We start from the raw sequence: 12,077 nt of genomic DNA, 5'->3' as shown, positions 1-12,077 counted from the left end.
TAGAGGAGATAATCGTCACGTGTGCCAAAGTGAAGGGGCTATTCTATTGAGTTTTAGCTTTAGCAGAAGTGGTTTCACAAAATGGTGTATATAAACATATAATGAGAGAAAGGGGCGAAGCAAAAGCTAGCCTTCAAATGTGGGTAAAACTTAACTCTTATTTAGGAGAGCTCGCTATGTATCTTTTCTTTTCCGCAAAAAAAAAAATCAAGTCCCCATGTAATTAAATAGACCGCATTTAAAATTTGTTTAGGAAGAATACGACTTGGACGACGGAATAGGGCTAGAGTGTGGGTCATGGTCAAATACGAAGGGGCAAATGCTTCCTGATCACACACACTCTCTCTCTCTCGCAAGAACATGCTCATTTTTTAGCAGTAGAGAGACTTTTCAAATCGAATTTCCTATATCTACTTATCTTTCAGAAATATATTATACATTTGCTCATGATCATGATTTAAATAAAAATAAGTCGCCAGGTTATAACAATAAATTTAGTTTTCTAATTGGGAAACATTTAATTATGAACTCTCTTGCTACTGCTTCTTTTTCTTCTTCAAACTTTTGGATTAACATCTGACACATATGATCTGAAATTAAATATACCAAAGTCTAACTTCAGATATCATGTTTGAAGTAAGAAACTCCAGACCTCATGTGTTAAGTTAGAAACTTCAGATCTGTTATTTCTTTCGACTCGACGGAAGTTAATTTTTAGGCGGTTAAAATTTTAAATTTGTTTGGCTATTCTTTAAATAGGGTCCTAAAACGGCTATTTGTGCACTTTCCCTAAGTTGTCTAGGCAATCGGCCCACTTTAGATGGGCCTTTCAGCCCAATCTTCTTCATTAAACATTACAAAACAGAGAGTACAGTTTGACAATTTGAGGAAGAGAGGAGTAAGGGAAACGGTGAAATAGCGGAGAAAGGTAGGATGTTCTTCAGCTGTCTGAAATTCATCGTCAAATCTTTCTTGTATCATGGATTCCTGATGCTTTTTTTTATCTTCAAAGTTTTATCATTTTGATTCATACAAGTTAGGTGGTCGAAAGTCTTTGGTTGGCGAATGTTTGTCAGTTGTTCGATATATTGCTTCAGTGAATGCACCTACTCTTTTTAACTGGTAGTGCATATTAGGGCTATTCTTTTTATTTTTCCCTACGTCCCATTTCATGTAACCTTGAGCATGTAATTTAAGAAATAAATTTTCTTCATATCAGTAGTGATGAAGAAACTATTAAAAATAATCTTTAGAAGTTAGTTTGTTGGAAAACTATGCCACCGGAATTTAAATTTGAATATCAATCAAGTGACTATACCTCCCAAAAATAGGTGGGTTCTGCCACCTAAGTCCTTTGGACACATTAGCTTTGTTCAGACGCCAACTTTAAATTCAAATAGTTAATGAATTTGAAATCTTGTTCATGGAATAACACTCGAAAATGGAATTATTTGTGTTTATGAAAGACTAGGAGTATATTTGTTATTTGTGATGGAGGGAGTATTTTCTGTCGTTTTAGTTGAGTTCTGCTACCATTTGTATGATGTGCATTGCATATCTGTTGTTTGGACAGGACTAGTACCCATGTGAACTAATACCATTGCTTATTTTTAAAGGTCTCTTTCTTATGGGAGTATGCTGAAACTCGTTTCTGAAACGTTATGTGTGCGAGGAGGCCAGGCAATTAGGCCTGTTCTATGTGCGCAAATTAGTGGCTTTCATACTGCAAAGGTAAAATTATTTGTCTTGATCTACTACTTCATGTAGCCTTCCTATTTTTCATATGTGCATAGATAGCTTTGGCAAGAAGGATGAAGGATGTTCTTGCTTCTGGCTGGTTGAGTTGAATGGTTTTCTAGATAAGACATGGGAACTTTAAATTTAAGCTAAAACAATTGCTACTTCTGAGTTTTCTTTTTTTGTTTTATGCAATGGTGTGTTTAACTATTGAGCACCATAAATATAGTCTTTAGGATTGAGTTTTGTGTATGAAGTCAATACGTTATTCTGATGGTGTACATACTAATGCAGAAGAGTGCATCTTTAACTCAGAATGCCACGAATTGTCATACAAATTTCCCTCGGGTAAACCGAACCGGTGAATTGATATTGGTAGGAATGCCACGAATTATCTGGGAATCAGTATAAAGGGCAGCCCGGTGCACTAAGCTACCGCTGTGCGCGGGGTCCAGGGAAGGGCCGGACCACAAGGGTCTATTGTACGCAGCCTTACCCTACATTTTTGCAAGATGTTGTTTCCCCATCTCGAACCCGTATCTGGGAATCAGTATAATATACTCATTTCCATACAAGGCTTTTAGGAATGAACTTCATCATTTCAGAATATCATTATCACTCGGAGATAAAGGCTTGAATTAGTCTAAGAGTCATTTGTGCTCTAGAGCCCAGACAGTAAAAAGACTTCTGCTTGCTATCAGTTACGGACATTGTTTCTCGTTCCATCCCGAGTTTGTTGATCTAGTTTGGCTTGTGAATATAGTCCAAGATTAAAGGAAATTTAAATTGTTTTAGACTTTGAATGATAGAGTTATGTACAGTTGTGCTTGAAAAATAGTTGGACTAAAGGGGGAATAAGTGTTGAAAGTAGTATGACCTAACAGTTTTTAGACACTCATTAAGACATACTGCACTGAAAAGCTGTTCCATATAGTGTCAAATAACTTTGAAAACACTGACAAAAAGAATTCAGTCTATGCTAGAATCATGTGACTGTCAAAAAGGTGAAACTGTGAAAGGTAAATACTTGACAGTGTTGGACAGTTCTAAGTAATAAGGAAAATTTAGTTTCCCTCATAGTTGCAATAATACCTTGGACATAATGGCCTTTTGAGATAACCACCTATTGTGTTGAGATGAACTCTTATTGTTGATTTCGTCTAGATGGTTTGAGAAATCTATAGTATGCTTATACATACAAATGCTTGTATTATGAATGGATGTGATTGCTTAATGGAAAAGAACAAGCTAATAAAGGAAGAAGGTGTGCATTTTAAGTGTTAACTGTAATGTGATATCATGCAAGGTTGTAGTAAACTAATATTCACAGTAGATGCTAAATTTGAAGTATAGGCAAGTTGGATAGGTGAATGTTGGACTTGAGAGAAACTAGCTTGATAAATGGTTTAACTTTATGTTTGTGTTAGTGTGCTATTGTTATTTTTTCACCTTTGCTTTTGTATAATGAAGCAGACATCCGCAGCATCAGGATACAGGTAAGTTTGGATCTTGTAAAAGGAAGAGATTCTTAGAATGGAACTATGGAAGTACAAATCCTTTAATCTTTTGGCTTGGATCTTCATCAAACCAAAAACGTACCTATACATTAAAGTTCTAAGTCAAGGCCCTAGCTCATTTCTAGCTTGGAATGAAACTCGACGTGATTAAGTGCCTGTGCTTCACTTAAAAAAATAAGGAATGACTCTTTCATCCGAAAAGAAATATATTAATAAGGAATAACTCTTGATAAAGACAGAAAACAAAAAGTTGTTCACTTCATCTATGTAGCACATGCTGTCAGCCCTACTCTAGGATTTGAAGCTTGTGGGTTCAAAATTCTAATTCTTTTAGGTTACTGGGTTCTAAATTAATAATTTGTATATATTCAATAGATTATTTTAGGACAAATACATGGTTAAGACCAAAGCTACTGGGTTCGGCGAACCCGTAGTCGAAGAGCTAGCTCCGCCCCTGGCCCTGCTTACATGTTTGTATACTTATGTCATCCTTGCCATGGTTGCACAGTTGTGATGTTACAAATGTGGCCTTCCGCCTCCTATGTTTGTATATGTGGGCTTGCTGTAACACTGAACACTTCCCTTTTATTTTGTGCACTTTTGAGGAATAAGAGGGATGGAAAAGAGAAGTGGGGAAAATTGTGTTCAAGTATCAAGGGGTTTGGTGCTTTTGTGTGTTAGCACACTATGTTGCTTTGACTCTCCGAAAATGTGGCCGGATACGTGTCGGATCCTCCAAAAGTAGTGCATTTTTGAAGGATCTGACACGGGTGCGGCTACATTTCGGAGAGTCCGCGCAACATAGCTAGCACATGATGTTCACAGTTATTGCTTTGCCTCTGTGTTTGTAACATTACAGTACTGATAAAATGTTATTTCATTAGCAAGTATTAAAAAATATACAAGTTCTATTTCATCCGTGTGTTTCCATACCCGCTTACCTGTATATATCTTTTATGGGTATTGTGAGAAGGCACGGGAGAAAATATGTTATTGATATTGGATGAACAATACAATACAAGAGGTCCTTATTTATAGCTATACTATACAAGGACATACTACTCTTCTACCAATGTGGGACAATACTACACTATATACATGCTGTAAACTAACACTCCCCCTCAAGCAGGTGCATACAAATCATATGTACCGAGCTTGTTACATATATAACCAATACGAGGACCAGTGAGAGACTTGGTAAAAATATCTGCAAGTTGATCATTCGACCTCACAAACTTTGTAGCAATCTCTCCTGAAAGTATCTTTTCTCTGACGAAGTGACAATCAATCTCAATGTGTTTAGTTCTCTCATGGAACACCGGATTTGATGCAATATGAAGGGCAGCTTGATTATCGCACACAAGTTCCATCCGACTGATTTCACCAAATTTCAACTCCTTGAGCAATTGTTTGGTCCAGACTAGCTCACATGTTGCCATAGCCATTACTCGATATTCTGCTTCTGCACTAGACCGAGCAACTACATTCTGTTTCTTGCTCTTCCAGGACACCAAATTTCCTCCTACTAAAACACAATATCCAGACGTAGAACGTCTATCAGAAGGTGATCCTGTCCAATCAGCATCTGAGTATCCAATGATCTGCTCATGACCTCGATCCTCAAAGAGTAACCCTTTGCCTGGAGCCGATTTTATATATATCGAATAATGCGGACAACTGCATCCCAATGACTATCACAGGGAGAATTCATAAACTGACTTACAACACTCACAGGATAAGAAATGTCGGGTCTAGTCACTGTGAGATAATTTAATTTTCCAACTAGCCGCCTATAGCTTGCAGGATCGCTAAGCGGCTCCCTCTGTCCTGGCATAAGTTTAGAATTCGGATCCATCGGAGTGTCAACAGGTCTGCAACCTATCATCACCGTCTCCTCAAGAATGTCTAAAGCATATTTTCTTTGAGAAATAACAATACCTGAGCTAGACTGGGCAACCTCAATACCTAGAAAGTACTTCAATCTGCCTAGATCCTTAGTTTGGAAGTGTTGGAAGAGATGCTGCTTCAGATTGGTAATACCATCCTGATCATTGCCAGTAATAACAATATCATCAACATAGACTACCAGATAAATACAGAGACTTGAAGCAGAGTGCCGATAAAACACAGAGTGATCAGCTTCACTACGAATCATGCCAAACTCCTGGATAACCGTGCTGAACTTACCAAACCAGGCTCGAGGAGACTGCTTTAGACCATAAAGTGACCGACGCAAGCGACATACAAGGCCACGAGACTCCCCCTGAGCAACAAAACCAGGTGGTTGCTCCATATAAACCTCATCCTCAAGATCACCGTGAAGAAATGCATTTTTAATGTCCAGCTGATAGAGGGGCCAATGACGAACCGCAGCCATAGATAGAAAAAGGCGGACTGAAGCCACTTTAGCCACGGGAGAGAAGGTATCACTGTAATCGAGCCCAAATATCTGAGTATATCCTTTGACAACAAGACGGGCCTTAAGTCGATCAATCTGTCCATCGGGACCAACTTTGACTGCATAAACCCAACGACAACCAACAGTAGATTTACCTGAGGGAAGAGGAACAAGCTCCCAAGTACCACTTGTATGTAAAGCAGACATCTCGTCACTCATAGCCTGTCGCCATCCTGGATGAGACAACGCTTCACCTGTAGACTTAGTGATGGAAACCAAGGACAAAGAAGATATAAAAGCATAATGGGGAGATGACAGACGATGATAGCTCAAACCGACATAATGAGGATTAGGGTTAAGTGTGGTCCGTATACCTTTCCGAAGTGCAATCGGTGTACTAGGAGCAGGGTCCGCAGCAAGAGCAGGGTCAGGTGCAGGACAAGAACCAGTTGAGCCTGATGGAAGACGCAAACGACGATGATAAGTCAAGAGTGGTGTTCCTGTGGCTGGGGAACTAGGGGGAACAACACTAGACTACTCAACGGTTGGTATGGATGAAACCTCTGTGGTCGAAGGTGGAGGAGGAGCTATAGTAAACTCCTCAAAGGTCGGTATAGGTAAGACCTCAGATATATCATGGTGGTCAGCAGAGGTAAAGAAAGGTTTAGACTCAAAAAATGTGACGTCAGCTGACATAAGGTACCTACGAAGATCTGGAGAATAACAACGATATCCCTTCTGAACACGAGAATAACCAAGGAAGACACACTTGAGAGCACGAGGAGCTAACTTATCTTTCCCAGGGGCTAAGTTATGAACAAAACACATGTTCCCAAAAACACGAGGTGGAAAAGAGTGTAAGGGTGAATGGGGAAACAATACTGAATGCGGAATCTGATTCTTGATGGGAGATGAAGGCATCCGATTAATCAAATAACAAGCTGTGAGAACTGCATCGCCCCAAAAACGCAACGGAACACGAGATTCAATTAGAAGTGTGCGAGCAGTCTCAATAAGGTGCCTATTCTTTCTCTCAGCAACCCCATTTTGCTGAGGGGTATAAGGACAAGATGTCTGATGAATAATTCCCTGAGAAGTCATAAACTGCTGAAATTGAGAAGATAAATATTCTAAGGTATTATCACTGCAAAAAATGCGAATAGAAACACCAAATTGGTTTTTGATTTCAGCACAAAAGCTCTGGAATATAGAAAATAACTCAGAACGATCTTTCATTAAGAAAAGCCAAGTACATCTTGAATAATCATCAATGAAACTGACAAAATAACGAAATCCCAAGGATGAACTGACTCTACTAGGACCCCATATATCATAATGAACTAAGGAGAAGACAGACTCTGCATGACTCTCAACACTACGCGAAAAGGTGGCTCGGGTATGTTTCCCAAGTTGACACGACTCACAATCTATTGTAGACAAACTAGATAAACTAGGCACCATCTTCTGAAGGTTGGATAAACTCGGATGTCCTAAACGTTTGTGGATCTGTAACTAGACATGTTTTGGAAGGACTGAGTGAGTTAAGGTAGTAAAGGCCTTCTGATTCACGTCCTGTACCAATTGTCTGTCCCGTACTGCGGTCCTGCATAATAAAAGAATCGTCAATAAAATATATACCACAATGGAGGGCACGAGTCAAACGACTAACATATGCAAGACTAAAAGGACAGCCAGGGACATAAAGAACGGAATCTAGGGTGATAGAAGACAAGGGATTAGCTTGTCCAACTCCTTTTGCCTTAGTTTGACATCCATTGGCTAAAGTAACAGTGGGAAGAGACTGTGAATATACAATATTTGACAAAAGTGATATATTACCAGAGATGTGATCAGAAGCGCCGGAGTCCATGACCCATGGGCCAAGAGTGCTAGACTGGGAAACACAAGCAAAAGAATTACCAGAAACAGAAGTATCAGTCTGAGCAACTGAGGCTACTTGTGGAGATGTCTGCTTACTTGCTCGATACTGAAGGAGCTCATTATATTTTTCTTTAGATAAAGAAAATCCTTGGTTACCTGGGTTACCTGGAGTCTCTGTCTGAGCAATGTAAGCATTTTTGGGTGGACGACCATGTAAGGAATAACACATTTCACGAGTGTGTCCAAATTTGTGACAATAAGAACACTTGGGTCTAGATCTTCCAAAACGACCTCCTCCTCGTCTATGCTCCATAGTTTAAGATGCCCGAACATCCATTGTCTGGGATGCAAGAACAGTGGAATCAAGTATTTGTGATGAGACCACTGGTGGACTTGGTGCTGCAGCTAGGCGGAGTAATCGAGAGAATAATTCATCAACTGTTGGGACAGACGGACTAGCCAAAATCTGGTCGCGTACTGAATCAAGATCATTAGGAAGTCCAGCGAGGGTAAGAACGAGAAACATCTTTTGTCGCTGCTCTTGTTGTTTTTCCACACTAGCAGAAACTGGCATCAATTTCTCAAATTCCTCCATGACTGCCTGTACTTGACCCAAGTAAGTAGACATATCCAATTCCTGCTTCTTTAAGTTTGTCATCAGTGATATCACATCATAGAAACGAGATATGTCATTAGTGTATAAGGTGCGTGCCTTTGCCCAAACCAAATAACATGTCTGGAATGGACGAAACAAGGGCATCAACTTGGAATCAATAGATCGCCACAAGATGCTACATAACTGAGCATCGATTTTTGCCCAAAGTGCTATTGCCTTTTCATCTCCATCGCTAGACTGTTTGATTAGATGATCTTGAACACCTTGACCTCTACACCATAACTCGACAGATGAAGCCCAAGCTAAGTAGTTTGAACCTCCCATTAAAGGCTCCGAGGTAATAATAGCACTAGAGCTTCCAGAACTCATGTTTCTAGACCCAAAAGCATCAAATCCCAAAGACATTGTTGCAAATTATTACCAAATAGGAGAAAGAATCAACTGTAATCCAATAAAACAGTGTACGGAAACACAGAAACAGAATACTGAAAAACTGTAGCTGCCGGAATCTACTGTAGCTGTCGGAATAGTACTGTAGCTGTCGGAAAAAACTCAAAGTTGTCGGAATGAAATGAAAACAGTAGGGGTAGGATCGGAATTACCAGGCGACCCAACTGTTCTGAAGGAAGATTTTCAAAAAATGGCCGGAAGTGGTCGTACGCGCCGGCGCGTGAGCTCACGCACGTGAGCTTCTAGTGGCGCGTGGAGGCGCGTGAGGAGGCTGCTGTCGGAGTTTTTCACTGGGATTTGGTCGCCGGACAGTGACGACTCTTGTGGTAGTGTTGGATTTTGCACAACACTGACAGAAATGAAGCAGATAGAAAACAGCCTTAAAAAATACTGATTTCTCTTTCCCGGAATCGCTGGAATTTATGCACAGCGATTTCTCTTTCCCGGAATCGCTGGAAATTATGCACAGCGATAAGTCTCTCACAATTGCTCTGATACCATATGAGAAGGCACGAGAGAAATATGTTATTGATATTGAATCAACAATACAATACAAGAGGTCCTTATTTATAGCTATACTATACAAGGGCATACTACTCTTCTACCAATGTGAGACAATACTACACTATATACATGCTGTAAACTAACAGGTATTACGCTTGACATATGTGTATACAACAATCAATGTTAATCTGTATCAGGATTAATATCTCGGTAAAAGGTCAAAAATATCCCTCCACTATGCAAAAAGGATCATTTATACCCTCCGTTATACTATTTGTCCACCATTTCCCCCGACGTTATAAAAGTGGTGTAAAAATACCCCTCCTCCGTTAGGACCCTCCACCATGGCAATATATCCTAAGTGGCCTGACATTTTGTTGAAGTGGATATCATGTGGCACCTCATCCCAGTCCCATTCTTAAGACCACCTTTATTTTTCATTCACCACCTTCATTGACAAACACCTTGAACACAGTCCATTCCCACTCAATATCTGTCAACTCATGTTCCCTTAAAAATTTCTTTTGAAATTGGCAGAATATATATTTTCAAGACATTCTGAAAACTTAGTTAATATGTTCTCCTTAGGCCTAAAAAGAAAAGTGAATATGTTCTCCTAATGCCATCAAGAGTAAACGGGGTTAATTCTTGAACAACCAACGATATCCAGCTTAACTTTTCTTCCATAATATAAACTAATACTTATCAGTAAGTTATTAGAAATAAATCGAAAATAGGCAGAGCAACAGGATTTTTTTTAAAACGGGAGAAGTAAAAGAAAAGGACTTTTGCTAGGAGAAATATCAAAAAAGCAAAATGAGGGACACCATGTCCGAACACCGGAGAATGTTGGAAATTTTTGGAGGCCCTACTGTCTTCAACTTCACAGATGCTTTCAAAATTTTCTGTGATAGAGACAATCAGTCATAAACTCGTGTCCAACTTAATCAGTAACATAATCATCATCTACTATTATCTTATTAAGGTGGAAGTTTAGTTTTGAGTCTTGAGGAACTTTACCATAGGTCAACAATGAGAAAGTGAGCTTGTGATTTTATTTATCCGAAAGACTAAATTGACCAAGAAACCAAGAAGAATTTTTGGGACAAATTAGTAAAATTGGGCATGAAAAATTAAATACCTCTAAAAATTAGCTAAGATCTTACTTTCACATCTATACATTTGTTTTTGGGTGGTGATTGGATGGAGGGAGGAATGGTGGTAGAAGAACAAGAAGAGAGGGGAGGGGGTAAAATGGGGTTGGGACTGTGAGGTGGGATGCCATGTAGCATCCACTTCAGAGAAATGCCAGTCCACGTGGGAGGGTAGTTGCCATGGTGGATGGTTCTACCAGAGGAGGGATATTTTTGCACCACTTTTATAATGTTTATAATGTCGGGGGTAATGGTGGACCAATAGTATAACAGATGGTATAAATGATCCTTTTTTGCATAGTAGAGGGGGTATTTTTGACCCTTTACCGTTTATATCTTATTAGAAAGATACACCCAGATATTCTTGAAACATAGCTCCCTGAATAATTTTGTTGCTTCATTTGACAGCCTTGTTTAGCACCTAGAAGCTTTTTTGGTGTAGAAGATTTCCTTGATGATGACAATAGCCGGCCATACACTTACCAGAAGGGAAAAAAGTCCAAGAACCCAAACAAGCATGTTTCTTTCAAGCAACGGACCGTAGCTTACATGGAACCATTCACCCTTGATGTTTTCATATCGAAGCGCTTTGTTTCAGCCTCTATCACCCATAGAGTTACATGCAAACAGGTTGCAGTAGCTGGTACAAACTCCAAAGACATAAAGGCAGTGCTCAAATCACGAAGTGATATTCCTGCGTGCTTGTCTGTAGGACAGATTTTGGCTGACAGGGCCAGAGAGGCTGATGTATACACTGCTTCTTATACTCCTAGAGACAGAGACAAGTTTGAAGGAAAAATTAGAGCAGTTGTTCAGTCCCTCATTGATAATGGTATTGACATCAAAGTTTATCTTGACTGAAAAAGGTATTGTTTACCCGTTGTATCCACTTATATTCAACTGCCTCAAAGTTAAGAATTTCCAGTCTACTTAGTATTTCTTCTAGTGTTTGATTTTCACAGACGCCCCTCATTGTGGTGAAGACTTGCTCACTAACTTTTATTTGATTGATTCAATCAACTTACACCATCTTTACTAAAGAAGACTATTAGACTAAGTATTCCAAAGTCTTAACGTGGATCCTAATATCCTATAAAGGCTTTGAATGCTCCAATCTTGCTGGTTATACCCGGATAGCATTCTCATTGTACATTTTCATCTTTTTATTCCCCGGTCATCAGCAGAAGCTCCGGGGCAAACGAGCTAGGGAGCAACATCAGAGGCTTACTAGTGCATCCCCATGCCAATGCCATGTATGTAACTACCGATACAACTGTGCGGCTACGTCCATGACAATTGAGCTTGATTTTGAAGGATGAAGTGTAGTTAAGTTTACACATTTGTGTGCCCCCGTCTGTTTCTTTTATGACAAAATTTGACAGTAAGTTATTACTAGCATGTAAAATTCTGAGGGGTTGTGGGGTACTTGGTATGTAAAAATTTTATCAGGAAGAATGGGGTTCTATCTATTTCCTTGTTTAGTGATTCTGCTCTCATTTTAAATGACAGTATTGGACTGAACTTGCTGTAAGTGTTAGTTTGAAACAAGTCATCTAACTTTGAAAGATCAGCAAGGAAAACCCCCAGGTGAGCGCCAAAACTTGTATATGGACCATACTCGATTCAGCTTCAAGGGGAAGCGAATGTAACCAAAAAAAGAAGGAAATATTGTGAGTATCAATGACAAGACACGAGTAAGAATGTGTGGATCGTAATGAGTAATGCTCTGCTAGTGAAATCGGTCCATTGACATCGATAATTGTTCCAACTAAGGCCGAGCACTCTTCTCGAATCTTTGGATGCACTCTCGTTTTAAGTAG

General features: G+C 39.5%; 1 protein-coding gene across 3 annotated transcripts; it reads left to right on the top strand.

The window, feature by feature from the left end:
- Positions 1-802: 802 nt before the first annotated feature.
- On the top strand, positions 803-11,778 carry LOC107759779 (uncharacterized). Of its 3 annotated transcripts, none has more exons than XM_075228249.1 (4): positions 803-928; positions 1,617-1,731; positions 10,666-11,123; positions 11,442-11,778. In XM_075228249.1, the coding sequence occupies exons 2-3, from the start codon at positions 1,636-1,638 to the stop codon at positions 11,116-11,118; spliced, it is 549 nt and encodes a 182-aa protein (XP_075084350.1). In that variant the 5' UTR covers positions 803-928; positions 1,617-1,635; the 3' UTR covers positions 11,119-11,123; positions 11,442-11,778. The 3 variants fall into 3 exon arrangements, with proteins under 3 accessions (XP_075084350.1, XP_075084351.1, XP_075084349.1); XM_075228250.1 differs by having other exon boundaries at positions 11,439-11,778; XM_075228248.1 differs by having other exon boundaries at positions 10,666-11,778.
- Positions 11,779-12,077: the final 299 nt, after the last annotated feature.

The sequence above is a fragment of the Nicotiana tabacum genome, chromosome 13 (genome assembly GCF_000715075.1).
Source record: "Nicotiana tabacum cultivar K326 chromosome 13, ASM71507v2, whole genome shotgun sequence".
Classification (NCBI taxonomy): domain Eukaryota; kingdom Viridiplantae; phylum Streptophyta; class Magnoliopsida; order Solanales; family Solanaceae; genus Nicotiana; species Nicotiana tabacum.
This window is presented reverse-complemented; position numbering and strand designations above follow the sequence as displayed.

Bases quoted from the DNA above. Each gene is read 5' to 3' on its own strand.
- LOC107759779 (XM_075228249.1), top strand. From the start codon at position 1,636: ATGCTGAAACTCGTTTCTGAAACGTTATGTGTGCGAGGAGGCCAGGCA. The intron at 1,732-10,665 runs GTAAAATTATTT...TTCATTTGACAG, and splicing joins GTGGCTTTCATACTGCAAAG to CCTTGTTTAGCACCTAGAAG.